The sequence below is a fragment of the Maniola jurtina genome, chromosome 22 (genome assembly GCF_905333055.1).
Source record: "Maniola jurtina chromosome 22, ilManJurt1.1, whole genome shotgun sequence".
NCBI classification, from domain to species: Eukaryota; Metazoa; Arthropoda; class Insecta; order Lepidoptera; family Nymphalidae; genus Maniola; species Maniola jurtina.
Window position 1 is genome coordinate 8,332,376 of NC_060050.1, and position 17,643 is coordinate 8,350,018.

Sequence of the window (17,643 nt, forward strand, 5' to 3'; positions counted from 1 at the left end):
AAATAATATCTGTACTTACTAAAACATGTTCTGTATATCTATCTAGGTACCTATTAAATAAATAAATAAAGTTATTGTTGAATATTTTGCGTTTTATTAACTGTCGGTTAAATAGCATTTTTTAGAAACTTGCTTTTATGTATGTAAGTCTTGCGAACACGCTGTCAGCAGAGTATGAATTCATGCACATTTGAAGCGCGGCTTCGGCCGCGGCTGGTGAAACCCTACCTACCTACTGGTAGAAACCAATTGAGTCTAGGTTTAATAAAAACTGCCATTCCCTTTCAGGTTAGCTCGCTTCCATCAGACTGCATCATTACTTACCCGTGAAATATCAAGGACTAACCAAAAATAAAACAAATTAGGTAGACAGATAGGTAGGTACTACATACTATACTACTAATCATACAATCTAATATGTAGGTAGTTGTAGGTATATAAAAAGAAGAGCTGTCTGAGTGATCTATCAACGTACAGTTCAAACTACTACACTGAAAGTCATGCAGATAGCTTATGACGTAGACATCCGCTAAGAAAGGATTTTTGAAAATTCAACCCCTAAGGGGGTAAAATAGGGATTTGCAATTTATGTAGTCCACGCGGACGAAGTCGCGGGCACAAGGTTGTTGGAAATATAAGGCCAGAATTAATTTGATAAACGACTAATTACGAGATATAGAGCGATTGCATGATATACTTAGATATTTTTCGATCACGAGTAGGTAGTACCGAATTGACCTTACGTTTAAATTACAATGAAATTGTTAATTGTCTTTTCTGTGGCTTGCATGGTTTTGGATACACGTGGTATGTACTTTTTATAATTAATCCATACTAATATCCATACTTCCATACTAATATTATAAATGGGAAAGTGTGTCTGTCTGTCTGTCTGTTGCTACCTTTTCACGGCCCAACAGTTTAACCGATTCTGACGAAATTTGGTACAGGGTTAGCTTATATCCCGGGGACGGACATAGGCAACTTTTTATCCCGGAAAATCAAATAGTTCCCATGGGATCTTAAAAAACCTAAATCCACGCGGACGAAGTCGCGGGCATCCTCTAGTTTTACATAAAATAATAGAATAACACGAATATTTCAAATAGCAGTTACCTTACCTTACCTCAGTTTCTGTGGATGCTGGGCAATTAAGCCTCCCCTACATTATATTCTATGCTGTGAACTTTACATATCCTAAATATTTTCTGAAAAAATACCTATGCAGGTAATGCAACCCGCATTACCTGCATAGGTATTTTATTTTTTACCAATGGTTTTTTATTTTTTTAAAGTTTAAAAAGTGTAAGTACTTATACTTACTTATAATATTTAATTAATATACCTACAGCACAATCAAGAATAGCCGGCGGTGAAGTAGCCGACATAATACAGTATCCATTTGCGACTGCTCTTCTCAATAACATCGGATCGACGTCCTTTCGGCAAGTCTGCGGCGGTACCATACTTAGCAGCACAGCTATCTTGTCTGCTGCTTCATGTTTTGTTATTGATGATCAGTAAGTATAAAAATCACTGTTACTCTGTTTTTCTTACTTCCGACCAAGAGAGAACCATCATTTTTTTGTTTCTTACCCAGCTTCAACGATAACAAAAGTTAAAAGCAGCAAGAAATCTTGATATTGCAATTAAAACATATAAAACTCAGTTAATGCTATCGATCTAAGTATACAGATATTCAAAAAATATAATAAAAATCCTTACGACTAAAATATCCCCTTTTCTGCCTTTCAGGATTACCCCAGCAAGAGCATGGCGTGCGAGAGTGGGGTCAACATCCTCAGAAACTCGAGGGCTGCTCTACATCATCTCTCGTATAACCACTCACCCGCTGTTCGCATCAGCCACCAGAGTGAACGACATAGCAGTCATACGCACTACCGCCACTATAGCCTTCAGTGCGGCCGTGCAGCCTGCGTACATAGCCGGTGGCGCGTACAAGACGAACGCGAACGAGCAGGTCATGGCGATAGGTTGGGGTGCTACCAGTGTAAGTGCATCATCTTTCGTATAACAGCTGACACTCTGCGCCAGCCATCAGTGAAGGATGTGGCAGTCATACGCACTACCGCACTTGAGTGCGGGTGTGCAGCTTGCGTACATAGCCGCAAAGCCATTGTCTCTGGCACTTATTGCTAGTAACTTTTAACTCCGCTTTCGATTGAGCAACCTAGAAGAGCTCAGGGGCCCACTCAAGGGTCAAGAAATTAAAAAGAAAACATACAAAATTTCCTTCGGGGGAAAAAAATATCCTATGCACAGGGATTTTTCTTCTGCCTGCTGGCACGGACTTAATATAACCTCCGCATCTCTTTTAGTTCAGCATTACAAAGCATTTCTTCCTACACTAGTTGGTCTCTCTTTTCTAATTTGTTTCTCTTTCCTATGCTCTCTCCTCTATGCGTTAGATTTTGCGAGCACCCCTTCGGACGTTTTTGCATACAAATGATGTGAAGATTGCATTATGTTCCAGGACACTGGCCCGTCGTCTCCGGAGCTTCGTCATGTGCAGCTCTGGCTGAACGACCAGCACGTTTGCGCTGACCGGTATGAGACATTGAACTTCACCGTCACCGACGCGATGCTGTGCGCCGGCTGGCTTGACGTTGGCATTCGAGGACAATGTGCAGTAAGTGGTCTTCTTCATTCAACATTCTTCTTCCTTATTCTCTATCTGATTCTTTCTGCTTATTCGGCATCGTCTCTCAGATAGATCATGAGATCTCGGGTCGCGCCAAAAAAAATATAAGGGTTTTCTAAAGAAATATTCCCAGGTGCTACAGCTCGAAGTTGGGAAGTTTGTGGTGTTATACGCCCTTGTAACTCGGAAAGCCCGTGAAACTCGATTGGAGCTGGAGACCACGTCTCGGCAAGTGGAGTACAGGAAGCTCCTAACATAATTAAGTAGAAGCCTCCCAACGGAAAACATTGGTGCTATCTGAAAAATCAGTTACAGAATAATTATTATAATTAGATATTATTATCTAATTATAATTAGATATAAAACGTTCTGCCCTTGGAACATCCGAATAAAATCCGGGTCCGACCGACAAGTGGGAACCTGCCCTTAGGGGTTGAATTTTCAAAAATCTTTTCTTAAGCCGATGTCTACGACACAATAGTTGCCTATCTGTATGCCAAACAGCTGGATTCGTCCAGTAGTCTGAGATGTGCGTTGATAGACCAGTCAGTCACCTTTCGTTTTAAATATTTAGATTATATTTTTTCCAGGGTGACACGGGTGGGCCACTACTGCATAACGACGTGGTGGTGGGCGTGTTCTCCTGGTCGCACGGCTGCGCCCACACTCTGTTCCCCAACATCAACACGCGGGTGGCGCCACTTTCACGCTGGATCGAAGCCATTGCTACTGCTTAAAATATACTAAATTTAATACATTTGTCGTATTTTATTTTTATTCCTTTCTTTGCGCATTTTATATCGGTTAGGTATATTGAATTTTACTATGCCGATATCATGGAAGTAGAAAGTAATAATAATTCTTTGGCCATTAATATGACAGTGATATGACACTCATATCGCTGTCAGAAAAATAATTTAAAATAGGTACACGACTGCCCTGCCATACTGAATTTATATTCAAAAAAATTGTAGGCAGACTCACGGAGAAGGAAAACATCGTAAGGAAACCTGCATGCCTGGGAGTTCTTCTCACATAGGTGTGTGAAGTCTGTCAATCTGTACTGGGCAAGCGTGGTCTTTAACCTTTCCTATTCTGAGGAGACAAGGGTTCAGTTTCAGTAGTGTGGCGATGGGTTGATGATGGTGATAATAACATTGTCACGGTGACACGGGTGAGCCACTGCTGCATAACAACGTGGTGGTGGGCGTGTTCTCGTGGTCGCACGGCTGCGCCCACACTCTGTTTCCCAACATCAACACGCGGGTGGCGCCACTCTCGCGCTGGAAAATATACTAAACTCAATACATTTGTCTTACTTTGCGCATTTTATATCCATTTTTTTAGAAGTAAGGAATATCTCTACCGATTATTACCGAAATACTGTACCTAAGTACCTATTTATGTACCCATAACGAAATTTTACAAACCATTGGATATAAATTGTTTACATTAGATACCATTATCGGCCAATATTCGATAAGCTTATCGTCTGAAAAGTAGATTCGGTATACGTATATCTCGTTATGGTCCCTTGAGCTACCTACTGCTAAGTTAAGGTGCTTCATAAACGTAACGAAGACGCAAAAATACCTGGGAGATATAGGCCATACAGAACGAGGGTTTCCATTTTTCTGGAAAACTACTGGGTTATTTGTAACTCCAGAGTTCTTAAATATTTTTAAGGTTTTTTACTGTGAGATAGGCTTGCACTTGATGCCAATCATGCCTGAGAAACGGAGCATTCATGAGGTCTAAGTTGGAGCGCACTTGCCTAGAAGATGCCTATTTATTTACTCTCTTGCCTTGAAGGGAAAGAAGAAAGTAAAGAAGTAAAGAAGTTGCCTTGAAGGGAATCTTGAAGAGAGTAAATAAATAAAAAACCTGGCAGGAAATACCTACGGATGCTGGAAGGGCATTCCACACCTTAGTGATTAGTATCAGAATCGTTGAACAAAAACGCTTCGAACGAGTAGATTGGACAATTGGTAAGGAACTGTTATTTGTTCAGATGGTATCTTCGAGTTTTTACACACAGACAATGTTGACTTTTTATATTAGTACCTATTTGTAATTTTGTAAGTATGAAATAAAAAAGGGGGACAAGAAACGTGATTAGACATTATACAATTTGGCAGATTTATAGTCGGCGCTCTGCTAGGCTCGGCTCAAGGGCCCGACAATAGTGCAACAGGTGGGGTTTGAACCGCCGACCTTTCGGAATTCAGTCCGCTCCTCAACCGTTGAGCTATCGAGGCTCTAGTTTGACAGAGAAACTGACTGGTGCCGACGGTCCCAATAACCTCTGATTTTTGAGGCTCGTTTACATTGGTTACAATATTTCCTTGATCTAAGGATACAATGTACCTATTATTGCAATAAAAATACCATAAATTTTCCGGAATCGACCTGCTGTTCACACAAAGTGATAGGTAGGTAGGTACAAGGTTTATTCCAAATTCCAAAATGTATTACTATCAACTTTACTAAAACCTGTTATTGCTAAGCAGTTAGGCACTTCATCATAGACCTCTACAATACATGTACGCTGGACCTGCGTTTGCCGACCTGTTTTTGAATATTTTGGCGCTGATAGCAGCAGTGAGCACCATGTAAGCTGCGTAAGCGTTTCGGAACTAAATGCTAGTGATGACTGATGAGACATCTGTCAACATAGTGTCAAGACGAAGACTATTTGACACAATACGCTCGGTGGGGCTCTTCGAATCGGCACAAAAAATTGTCATTTTGTATGGTACTTAGACCTCTTCCAGTGTACCTACTTGTAAAAAGTCCATTTCAGTGCTAGGTACTGATAGTGATGTATTTTTATGTCAGTTTGTGTGAAACGCTGAAGATATGAAGGCGCGTCATACATTTTTTGCCCTTTCCATATTATATTCGTTGTCTTCAGTATGTGCGACGGAAACAAAATCTAGTGATACACCGGATGAGATAGGTAATTCATACTAACACAGCATACTAATAGAAATATAAAGTGTGTCTGTCTGTATGTTACTTTTTCGTGGTCTCGATGGTCTAGTGGTCAACATGTTCGACTGCGGATGACGATCCTGAGTTTAATTAACGGGTCAGGTTAGATTTTTCTTTCAAATAATTCTCAGTACTAGCCCGGAGTAAGAAGTTTCGTCGTTGAAACACCGTCAACTGACGGAGAGCACGTAAAGCCGTCACAGCTGCGCTCTAAGGAGTGATTCACTAACTCAGTGTCTAACCATGATAGCCACCGAACTCATTTTTCAATCCATTGAAGGTTTTTACGAAAAAATATTTTGATATCACCCAGTGAAGCAGCGATATATAACCAACCAACCTCGGTGGCTATCATTCAGAGACACAGAGTTAGTGAATCACTCCGCAAATCTTTCTCCGGTCGTGTTGGAATGCCGTTCCTAAACAGGATGAGTTTAGCCAGCTTATAGAAATCCGGAATGAATGATATCGGCGCTCGTGTTTCCTGCCTCGTATAATCTAAATACCTTTAAGGCAAGTAGGCATCTTCAGGGCAAGCGCGCTCCAGAGCTCATCATTGCTTACTATTAAGCAAGGTTTTCGTCAAACGATATCTTATCTCACAAAAAAAAAAGGTCGGGGCTGAATGATTGACGCGAAAATACTAAACAACTCAGAAGTTAGGAGAATGAAAATCTATGGCATTCGGTCCCACACATCTGTTAGACGTAGGAGGCTCGGAAGCAACTCCATACATTTTCATAATTCCATACATTTTCATAACTCCATACATTTTCATAACTCCATACATTTTCATAACTCCATACATTTTCATAACTCCATACATTTTTATAACTCCATACATTTTCATATCCGGCGAAGATGTGATTTTCAGTTTAGTATAACAGTTCTTAAATTAGATTCCAGACTGGATCTCGATAGAATTTGTTTGCTATTTTGACCTCATAATTACTGCTTGCCTGGCCTTGTATTAGGCAAAAGGAAACATACCTAATTGCAAAAACATTACCCTTCTTCTAGTGCAGTAATCGGGTAAAAACTATGTAAGGCCAAATTTTTTTATCATATCAGTCCCGTTATCAGCGTACGTACAAAATAAGTAGGTAGGTGCATATGCCAGCAATATTAATTTCACGGCAATTTTTGTTTTTAATTTATTTCATATTTTCTCCGTGTTTGTCTCTCTACATTTTTAACCGGCATAAAAACTTTCTTAGAGGAGGTTCTCAAATCGGTGCGGTTCTTTTTTCCTAGGGTTTTGGAATCTGGACCGATTTCTGAATTCGCATTTTTTTTTTAACTAATTTGAAGAAGTTCGCGAGATGGAGTATTTATTCATCCAAGGCGAGATGATGATACAGGGTTACTGCCCGCCTAAGTTATGACGATTCAGGAACTGTTCATCGTACTGATGACGACTTAATGATTAGACACCAAGCCCCTCAATCCTATTGGATTGAGGAGTTGGGGCTTGGGACGTTGGGATATTCGTATCCAAACCCTCACCAGCCCACTACTGAGCACGGATATCTTCTAAGAATTAGAAGGGTTTAGGCCATAGTTTACTACGCTGGCCCAGTGCGAATTGGTAGACTTCACACACCTTTGTCTCAGGCATGCAGGTTTTCTCGCGATGGTTTCCTTCACGGTTAAAGCAAGCGATATTTAATTGCTTAAAAAGCACATAACTCCGAAAAGTTAAGGAAGTGCATGACCAAGATCGAACCTCCGACCGCCCGAATAGAAGGCCTCTTCTTAACCACTAAGATACCACCTCTTTGAAACATTTATATGGCTGGCCAAATCAATCGTTACAGGTGCAACGGAAGCCTGTAAAAGTGAACTGAAGTCTCTCTTCGTAACGGCAGGATTGAGCGATACTATCATTTTATCAGCACCAATCATAAAAAACAGAAACACCTTTTACTACTTAAGCAATCCCAACGGTGATAGTATGAAACTGAATATAAATACAACTCGATTTACGACCGATTATAAAGAAACATCACAAATGAAAAATAATTACGCTGAAAATCATAATTTAACAAAATATGAAGGAAAATTAAAAAGTATTATTGCCACGAATAAGAAACCCAGGATATTAGGTTTGAATCACGAAAATTATGAAAACAATTGCCTCGTTTCGTACAATGATTTTGAAAAACAGCCAAACGACTTTACAATTGGACCCCTCAGTGAAGACGATCATGGAAATTGGGTACTGAGTTCATACTATAAAGGAAATGATGGCGACTATGACTGGATTGAATTATTTCAAGTTATTACTATCAGCATAGTCGGTAAGTACTGACCTAGATACCTTACACAAAAATATGCAGGTACAAGGTACCTATTCTATTACCTAACCTTCCAATGTCGACCATTTGAAGACCTCGCTGGCGTTGTGGTCTTGTAAATGGAAGGTCCCGGGTTCGATTCCCGGCAGGAGAAATTTGGGAATTCATAATTTCTGTCCTCTGTCTAGTCTGGTGGGAGGCTTCTGCCGTGGCAAGTTACATTGCTACCGGTAAAACCGTGCCACCAAGCAATTTAGCATTCGGATACGATGCCCTAAAATCATGAAACTCGGCAGGTAACATACATAAAGGTAAAGAATCCGAAAATCGTGAATTTGTGGTTACATCACAAAAGTGTTATTTCTTGTACGACAGTACGGAACCCTTTCAGTGCGTGTCCGACTCGCACTTGACCACTTTTTTATTAAATCACTTTTAAAGTAATACTAGGTCATGTGTACATATTTTAAGAACCCCAAAACTGTTATTCCTAAGACTGATCGCAAATAGAAGAAATACAGCGAACAAAAACCTTCAAAGTACCTACCTGTAATCTTTTTCTTTCAGAATCATTTCCAACACACGCTCCAAACACCAAATTGGTCCCTGGCCAAACATTCGAGCCAAGCTTTCTATATCCAATAAATAACCTTGAAAGTTGTGATATTAGACCACCAAGAACAACTTTCGACAGATTTTATGACAGGGACAGATTTAACTTGGATTCTTGCGGATTTCGGATACCAAATGTAACCAAAGATGACGAAGGATTATGGAAGATTTTTGGTGTGGGCAAACTAGTGTACAAAGGAGAGATTTACTTACAAATAGATGACGAATATTTTGTATGATAGAAGAATTTTCGGGTTAGTTACCCATGCTTCCTGTTCCTTGAATTCGCACGGGAGATTATTGCAATAATAATGCCATATATTTCTAAGTTGGGCTCTGTGTTAAAAGTTTTTCAAATATTCGCGTGAAGTGGTAATAAAGAAAGAGTCAGATCCTATTTTTAACTTATTTTTATTCCAATAACTATTTAGTACTATTTACAAGAATCTTAGCTATATCATTAATATAATATAATACATTTGAAAACAAATTCTCTCTGAGGCTGAGAACTAAAGAGCGCACTTTGACTTTGCTCAGACTTAAGCCACTGTTAAAACGAGACATCGTTATACCGCTGGCATAAATCTGTCTCGTTTTAACTGAAACTTAAGTCTAAGCAAAGTCAAAGTTCGCTCTATAGATTTCAACCTGAGTGTTTTATCGGGCGATTTGCAGCCCTAGTCGTCCGAGTACTCGAGTGCCTTGGCACGGTCGAGGCGCCGCGTAACGCGTCTCTGCGTAGGTCGTCGAGTGGTAATATGTAGTTAGGTCTATTCACTGCCGCTGTGCGAGCCGGAGTCGCTCTGGCTCTTCTGGGGCGTGTTTTCCTCGCCCGCGTCACTGCCTTCGTCGTCCGAGTCCTTGAGCGCCTTGGCACGGTCGAGGCGCCGCGCGCGACGCGTTTCCACGTCCGAACCCTCCGATTCGGACGAGTAGATGGCAGCACCGGCGCTCGCTAAAGGAAACAAAGAAAAAATGATCAGTTCTTTCTGCATGACATTTTTGGTGGCAGTAAAAAACCGGCCAAGTACGAGTCAGACTCGCGCACCGAGGGTTTCGTACTCGGGTTTTTTTCGACATTTTGCACAATAAACCAAAAACTATTATATATAAAAATAAATAAAAATCTGTTTTAGAATGTACAAGTAAAGCCCTTTCATAAAATACCTCACTTGGTATAGTTATCTTACTTTAAAAATTGAAAAACATTTACCTAATTATTTTTTTGTGATGTAACCATAAAGTCACGGTTTTTGGATTTTTTCCTTTACTTGTGCTATAAGACCTACCTACCTGCCAAGTTTCATGATTCTAGGTCAACGAGACGTACCCTATAGGTTTTCTTGACAGACACGACAGACGGACAGACTGACAAAGTGACAATAAGGGTTCCGTTTTTTCCTTTTGAGGTACGGAACCCTAAAAACAACTGTTTCAATAGTTTTCTATTATATATAGACAAAATCTGGGCTCCATGAACGAAATAACCACAAGACAATGCGCCGCGCATCGCTCCCATCTTCCGTTTTATTTGTGCGTTGCATCCGTGTTTAGTGTGATCGCATGTTCGTGTACCCCTGTTTGTCGTCTGTGTGTAAGTACGTGTCTGTTTACATGCATACGAGTTTGTGTGCGTTTCTGTTTGCGTATATGTACACGTGTGTATGCGTGTGACTCACCCTTCTGGCCAGCCTTGTACTTGTTCTTGATGGCGGCGAGGGAGACTCCGCCCTCGTCCTCGGAGTCGTCATGCCTGGCGGCGCCGCGCCCTCCGCTTGCGGCCCCGGCGCGGCGCTTAGGCCGAGTGGAGGCTCGGGAACGCATGGCCGCACGGAGTTCCATTTCCTCTTTCTTGAATTAAAATAAAAAGAGAAATAGTCGACTTTGTGCACTAGGTAGTACACGAATAATACTTGTTTTTATTCTAGCAAGCCAAAATCGATTAAATTTGGTAGTAGAAGTTAGTAAAGGTACAAATTTAATAAAAACCAGTAACTTAATTATTAGTTTTTTTTATGTTAGATATTATTTTATGAATCAAGCTGCAGTTTATGGCTCTATACTCTATAGACACTTCCATATTTATCAGTTTATCATGAAGAAAACAGCTTTAGAAAAAAATATTACCTTCTTTCTTTGTTGTACCTATTCTACTCCTTTCCTTTTACAACCTCTCACACTGCCAAGGGTCACTGGTAAAGATCTCTTATAGAAATAAGTGTTTCCCTTAGCACTTTTCTTTCTTTTTCTCTTTATTGTTACAACTTTCTGGTACAAATAAAAAAATTAATAACTAACCTTTAGCTGGTACTTCCTATCAGCATCAGGATCGCTTCCAACTTGCGACAAGATCTTGATAGCGGATGTCTTCGTAGAGCGATCGGCGACCGAAAGTGTCATCTTTCTGTGCGTGAACGAGTCGGTGGAATGAGGCCTGAAGGACAGCTTTGTACGGAACACTGCTTGCCCTTGAAGACCTGTGCCTTGACGCACGAACAGATGGTTGTGGTCACCCTGTAAATATAATAAAAGTAAAGCAATAAGGCTGAGATGTATAGTGCACTTCGACTTTGCTCAGACTTAAGACACTGTTAAAACGAGACAGCGTTATACCGTTGGCATAACTCTTTCTCATTTTAACTGTGCACTACAGCCTACAGACCGTTCACTATAACTTGTTCCCTGCCGTCATGTTGGCGCCATTGCTTTGTTTTCTTTATTCCTTAGAAATTAGGGTTTGTTATTCTGTGATTTGCAATTGTGCCAACATAACGACAAGTGATAATGAACTGTGCCTATACGATTTACTTACAAGCAAAGGCTGTTTGTAAACGTCGAATATCTCGGAGCCGAGATGCAGTGACATGCTGCCGTCGGACCACTTAACCATGCGCGCGTTGGACTCCTTTATAGCGTTGCCTTCCTTGTCGAACGCCGTGCGCCAGCGCATCGTGTTCTCCACTTTCAGCTTTAATCTAACAACAAAACATCAGACTATTATAAAGACAAATATTTGCATGTGTGTGTGTGTGTGTGTGGTGTGTGTTTGTTACTTTTTCACGCAAAAAGTAGATTATACTATGTGTTAACCCAAGGTATAATCATTATACCTTAGATTAACACATTAGGCTACTTTTGTCCCGTAAAAATCCATGGTTCTCGCGGGATTTTTTAAACATATTAACGCAGATATCTTCAAACCTATATCTTAACCAAATATAGACTAATAAGTTTCACATAGCTTTTCAATTTCTCGACCAATATATCGTGATTATATGTGTTAGGTCTCCCCTGAGAGGAAATTGGGCAACCTGGCCAGTTGCTTGCACCGTCCATATCCAAGCCAAATAAGAGTAAATAAGTAAGCAATTTACCTAGCTCTTCCTTCCTCGTCCAAAGTCTCCTCTTCATCAATCTCGTCCTCATACGTGCTGGGATCATAAGGCCTGGTCTCCACTGACAAGAAGTTGGGCAACTTGACGAAATGCAACTCCTTGCCAAGCTCTGTCCAAATCTTGGGCATGTCCACGTCTATACGAGTCTCGGGGATTTCCACTTCCTCTTCTTCTTCCGGTTTGTCTTTGGCTTGCTGAAATAAAATATCACGACTGAATATATATTATTTTCTTCCGTAAATGTTTGGAATTTCACATAATCTATAAGGCCTTGTTCGGCTAAGAGTTAAATAAGTAAAATCTGATGTTCCATTTCAAGCCACAATGTATTTCTACTGCAGCTATAACAACAAATATTGAAAATTTCAAAATAGCTCCCATGAAAATTTAAAAAAAAGTGTTCTTCTTCTCTCTGGGCTGGTTTCCGCACTTTAACGTTTCCGTCTGTTGTGCGTCATTGTAAAAAAAAGTGTTATTTCTTGTACGATGGCACGGACCCCTTCGAATATCGTTTTTCGATTTTTCACGTACGCTAAAGAGGATTTCATGCGATCGAGAGAAACAAGTAAAAGAGCTTAGTAGGCAGAAGTTTTTTAAAAAAAAGTTTTTCATATCAATTCTCAGTTTGCAATTTTCTGGCTTACTTACCTCATCACCACTGCCTCTACCTTCATCACCAGAGCGTCTCTCGTCATCAGATCGTCCGCGGCTTCGACTTCTGGACCGTGACCGCGATCTGGATCTAGACCGCGATCTCTCTGAACCCTTGTCCTTTTCTGCTTCGTTATCAGTGCTGATGTCCGATGCGTCACCAAATAGCGCATCAGCTGTCACTGTAATATAGAGGGTAAATCTATATAATATATTAAAAGCTAGTAGGAAAGGACTGACTGATCTATCAATGCACAGTTCAAACTACTGGACATCAGTGAAATTGTGAAGGGGCTGAAATTTGCCATACAAATATTATGACATAATAGCTATCTATATTCTATATCATAATAGATAGGCGGTCAAACTGCACCAGGCACCCTGGTGGTGAGGGTGTGGTTGTAGAAAAAGGAGGGTGGAATCAGGTCAAACAACTCCTCAGAACACTTCCCGTTATAAAGGCGGAAAAATGTGCAAAGTTACTTTACCAGTATCAGTTTTTTCTTGATTGTCGTCATCAGAGTCAACAATTTGTTTAGACTTCTTCTTGCTAGGCTTGGTGCTGGTGTCCGACCCACTGTCGGAGCCCTTCTTACGTTTAGCACTTTTGGATTCCTCACCACCACTCTCCGAGTCTGATAGAACTGCCCTTTTTTTCTTGTCCGCTGAAACCAAAATGCAAGTAATCTGTCAGAAGAATAAGCAGTGATAGCATAGTGGTTGAGATGTTAGCCTCCAAGTCCCGGGTTCGGTCCTGGACATGCATCTCTAAACTTTTCGGGATTAAGAACTTTTTAAACAATTAAATATCACTTGCTTTAACAGTGAAGGTAAACATCGTGAGGAAACATGCATGGCTGAGAGTATTTCATTATGTGCTCAAAGGTTTGAGGTCTATGCCACATATGTCACAATCCGCACTATGCCAGCATAGGGACCGGCCTAAGCCCTTTTCATTCCAAAAGAGATTATCAATAGTGGGCCGCGATAGGTTGATCGTGATGATAATAACCAAAATCGTCAAACTGTTCGTCCGTGAAAAGTTAGCAGATAGACAGACATACTTTCGCATTTATAATATTAGTGTGGATGAAAATTATGTACTACATCAACACTTCCTATTCCTGGTTTTTTTTTTTATTGTTATAGAACCACCCACAGCTTTACACACATAAATTATACAATTATGCCTTTAGTTCTATAAGTTTTGTTTTTGTTTTTTTTTTAATAAAAAAATATTAGCCATGCTAATCATGACTAATACTCCCCTTTCCCCTCCAATTAAGCTTAAAGCTTGTGCCAGGAGTGGGTACGACAATAGTGCAACGGGTAAGGTTTGAACCGCCGACCTTTCGGAATTCAGTCCATTCCTCAACCGTTGAGCTATCGAGTTCCATGTAACTCCATGCATTATAAATAAAAGTGTTCATACACTGTGAATACAGAGTAAGAAATACATGATAAGATTACCTGCATCCCCTTCAGAGGCATTAGAACTTTTAGACCGTGACCTTGAGCGACTTTTGGACTTTGATTTACTTCTTGATCTTGACTTTGAGTGTCTGGAACCCGATCTGTAAATATATTACAATATTTATCAAATATTACTTGGACAAGTAAGTATTGTAAGAAACATAGTAGCCCAGTGGTTCAGACATCAACCTCCTGTTCTGGGGGTTGGGAGTTCAATCCAGGGCACGCACCTCTAATTTTCTGAGTTGTGTTTTTAAGCTTACTTTAACGACGTAAGAAAATATCGTGTGAAAACCTACATGCTTGAGAGTTCTCCATAATGACTTGATGACTCCATGATGAAATTGTTGACTATTAATATTAATAATTTGAGGGTGTTGTGTTCTTGTTGCTACAGCACATTTTATATCCTTAACTGGTTGGGTAACTGATTTTGAACTTTTATCCTCCCTTTGTGTCTCAAAAAGCATGTTTAGCCATCGTTCCCAACTCACAATTCTGATAATGATTGTTAAACCATTCAATTGTTGTCAAAATTATTAGTCATACATGGAACAATCTAGTAGCTTGCCACATTTTTATTCCAAGAAAATCCCAACTGAAATGGAATCATTTGAAGGGGTTTGACTCTTGTCTAAAATGCCTGTCTAAAAATTCACAATATAATAACAATACACACCTTGATCTGCTTTTCGACTTTTCCTTAGCCTCTCCATCATCAATCATAAGGTTCGGAGAGTTTGACCTACTGTCAGCAACATCTGGCCTTGCAGGACTTTTAGACCTTGATGATGCACTTCCAGACCTTGACCTGGACTTCCTACTCTTAGGACTCCCACTACGCGATCGGCTTTTCGCACCTTGGGATTTTGGACTGGGTGAACGAGACTGTGAACGAGATTTTGGACTTTGCGACCTCGATTTAGGACTTTGTGAGCGAGATTTAGGACTCTGTGACCGTGATTTGGGACTTTGCGACCTGGATTTAGGAGTCTGTGATCGGGATTTTGGACTTTGTGGCCCAGATTTTGGACTGCCAGAACGGGATCGAGCACTGCCTGAACCGCTTCTTGAGCGTGACCTAGATTTTGAGGCTCTTGGTGATTTTGTAGCAGTGGACTTTGGGCTGGCATTGGACTTAGGACTGGCATTAGATTTGGGACTGGCATTGGACTTTGGACTGGATGAGCCAGATTTATTGCTGTGAGCGGAGCCTGATCTCTGAGACCCTGCTGGAGAGTTGGACTTGCTTCGGGAAACATTTGAAGCATTGGATGATTTCCTTGAACGCCCAGATCGTGCTGACTTGTTTGATTTTGGAGATTCACTTCCTGATTTTTGTGGGCTTCTTGATGGAGACCTAAAAGCAAACATTTCCAAATAATAATTTGAAGTAAGAAGCTATGAGTAATTCGAAGAACAAAAATGATTGAAATCAATATAAATTACAGGTCAATTGTTATTAGCTCATAATATCAATCAGTTAAACTTGACACATGTGGCCATAAAGTCTGTCTGTCAAGACCCTTTTTCTCTAAAACATGTAGAGGTATCAAGTTGAAATTAATAGGAAATACTCAGGTCTACAATCCCTTGGATCCGTGAAAAAATCAAGATCTAAGTCAACACAATCAAATGATATGGCTGTTTATGCCACAAATTTTGACTCTCCCTAAGGGAATCTAAGCCTATAGGGTATTTCCAGATGACCTAGAATCAGAAATACAGAAATACAGTTTAAGAATTACAGAACCCTTGGTGTGCAAGTTTGAGTTGCACTTCACCGGTTTTTTATAACCAGCTTAATGGCTCTGGGTTCTATGCCCTTTTGAGCCTGTAATTAATGACATTTATGCATACCCAAAGATTAATTGGTAGGTGTAAAATCTAACTGGATAACAGTGTATCATATTCTATGTTAAATCTAAGAATATCCTATATCACAACTTAGTGTTAGTCAAAGTCTATAAAATGAATTTTATAACAACTGGACATGTCTTGGGAAAATGTATACTAATACTAGGGGATGCCCGCGGCTTCGTTGCGTGGATTTCGATTTTTTTTAAATCCTGTGGGAACTCTTTGATTTTTCGGGATAAAAGTAGCCTATGTCCTTCCTCTGGATGTATCCCAAGTCTGTACCAAATTTCATTAAAATCAGTTCAGCAGTTGGGCTGTGAAAACGTAGCAGCCAGACAGACAGACACACTTTCGCATTTATAATATTAGTATGGATTTCTTACCGAGACTGACTGCCCTCTTTCCCTGAGGGGGCAGGACTAGGGCTCTTGCTGCGACTGCCAGTAGATGCACTATCAGAATCTGACCCTGAATCGGTGTCTGAAAATTAAAATGTCTTATCATACTTGACTATTATTCGCTAAGTATAAAATAAAGTCACAATAAACATTTGTCTTCATGTACAACAAACAGCTACTTCTAAAGAAACCAAACCCAGAGAATCCAGGAAGAGAAGAAACATTTGTCTATGCTATCTACACAGGTAAAGTCAACAATCAAATTGCTTTACCATTTTTTTTAACAACTTCTAGTAAATCAAAATTTCACTAAGGCTTATTTTTATAAATGTTTGTATATCTCTTGTATGAACAGAAATAAAAAGATTTCGATCCAAATAAATTTTCATAAGTACTTTTGAATCGTCAATTGCATCTACAACTGGTTTGGAATACTTGTTCTACTGAGGACTCACAAAAACTCGGCAGATGCTCTTTTCTCTAAAAGTCTAAAAGTAAATTAAGTCCAGCACAATATTGGAGCGAGCTGTGAGTCAAATCAGAGTGGATTTTTATAATTTATAAGTACAATCTTTGACTGTCTAATATGCTTTTTTCAGGAGCATACTTTTAATAGATTGATTGTAAGCAAAAATAGACCTATTATAGTTTTACCTAACAACCTTTTTTAATCTAACAAACTTTAATGTCAATATTATATGGGTAGTATAAAAAGGATAAACTTCTTGATTCACATATTAACATACTACTTACACCATTGGGTCTACAAACATGACATTTAGAAATTCTAGCCCAGAAAAGCTGGGACAAATCAGCTAGTCATAGCTTCATTGCATCAAGGTAGATTAGTGGCTACCTAAAGTAGCTTTTTAGAAACAATTCAAAAGAAGTTTTGAACTCTGTTTAGAGAGTAAGTAATTATTATGTTTAGGATTATATTACTGCTAATAGTACTTACCTATCAAGTAGAACAGGTTTTTACCAAAACGAAGAAGTAATTGTATGAAAAATAAAATAAAAACACAGTAAAATGGAAAGTAACAGACAGAAAACAAAATCAACTCACCATCCGAAGCATTCTTCGCTGTCGGTGCCATTTTAGGGAGCAAACTATTTTAATGCAATTAAACCACTGAATAAACCTTAAAATTCTACACAAAACATTCAATAAATTATCCAAATTCGTTCCAAATTGCAATTTTATATTGTATTCTTTTTAGGTTATTTGCAAACAAATAAACCTCACGAACTTCGGAGCAAAACTTGACAAAACGAAACGCCCGCCCGAACGCCACGGCTAC

At 39.7% G+C, this 17,643-nt stretch overlaps 3 protein-coding genes across 4 annotated transcripts; 2 read left to right on the forward strand and 1 right to left on the reverse strand.

Annotated features, from left to right (window-relative positions):
- The first annotated feature begins 779 nt into the window (after window positions 1-779).
- Window positions 780-3,419, forward strand: LOC123876707 (trypsin CFT-1-like). The gene is made up of 5 exons (XM_045923021.1): window positions 780-807; window positions 1,352-1,520; window positions 1,756-2,011; window positions 2,495-2,650; window positions 3,253-3,419. Exons 1-5 carry the CDS (start codon window positions 789-791, stop codon window positions 3,397-3,399), a joined length of 747 nt encoding a protein of 248 aa, XP_045778977.1. The 5' UTR covers window positions 780-788; the 3' UTR covers window positions 3,400-3,419.
- A 2,066-nt stretch (window positions 3,420-5,485) lies between these two features.
- Window positions 5,486-8,868, forward strand: LOC123876705. Its single transcript, XM_045923018.1, has 3 exons — window positions 5,486-5,621; window positions 7,474-7,956; window positions 8,521-8,868. Exons 1-3 carry the CDS (start codon window positions 5,522-5,524, stop codon window positions 8,802-8,804), a joined length of 867 nt encoding a protein of 288 aa, XP_045778974.1. The 5' UTR covers window positions 5,486-5,521; the 3' UTR covers window positions 8,805-8,868.
- A 95-nt stretch (window positions 8,869-8,963) lies between these two features.
- On the reverse strand, window positions 8,964-17,643 carry LOC123876701 (another transcription unit protein). Of its 2 annotated transcripts, none has more exons than XM_045923013.1 (11): window positions 17,409-17,643; window positions 16,328-16,424; window positions 14,764-15,444; window positions 14,082-14,185; window positions 13,105-13,276; window positions 12,609-12,798; window positions 11,940-12,154; window positions 11,378-11,540; window positions 10,864-11,079; window positions 10,245-10,416; window positions 8,964-9,520 (listed from the first exon to the last, which is right to left on the reverse strand). In XM_045923013.1, exons 1-11 carry the CDS (start codon window positions 17,437-17,439, stop codon window positions 9,336-9,338), a joined length of 2,226 nt encoding a protein of 741 aa, XP_045778969.1. In that variant the 5' UTR covers window positions 17,440-17,643; the 3' UTR covers window positions 8,964-9,335. The 2 variants fall into 2 exon arrangements, with proteins under 2 accessions (XP_045778969.1, XP_045778968.1); XM_045923012.1 differs by having other exon boundaries at window positions 12,609-12,793; window positions 13,100-13,276; window positions 17,409-17,642.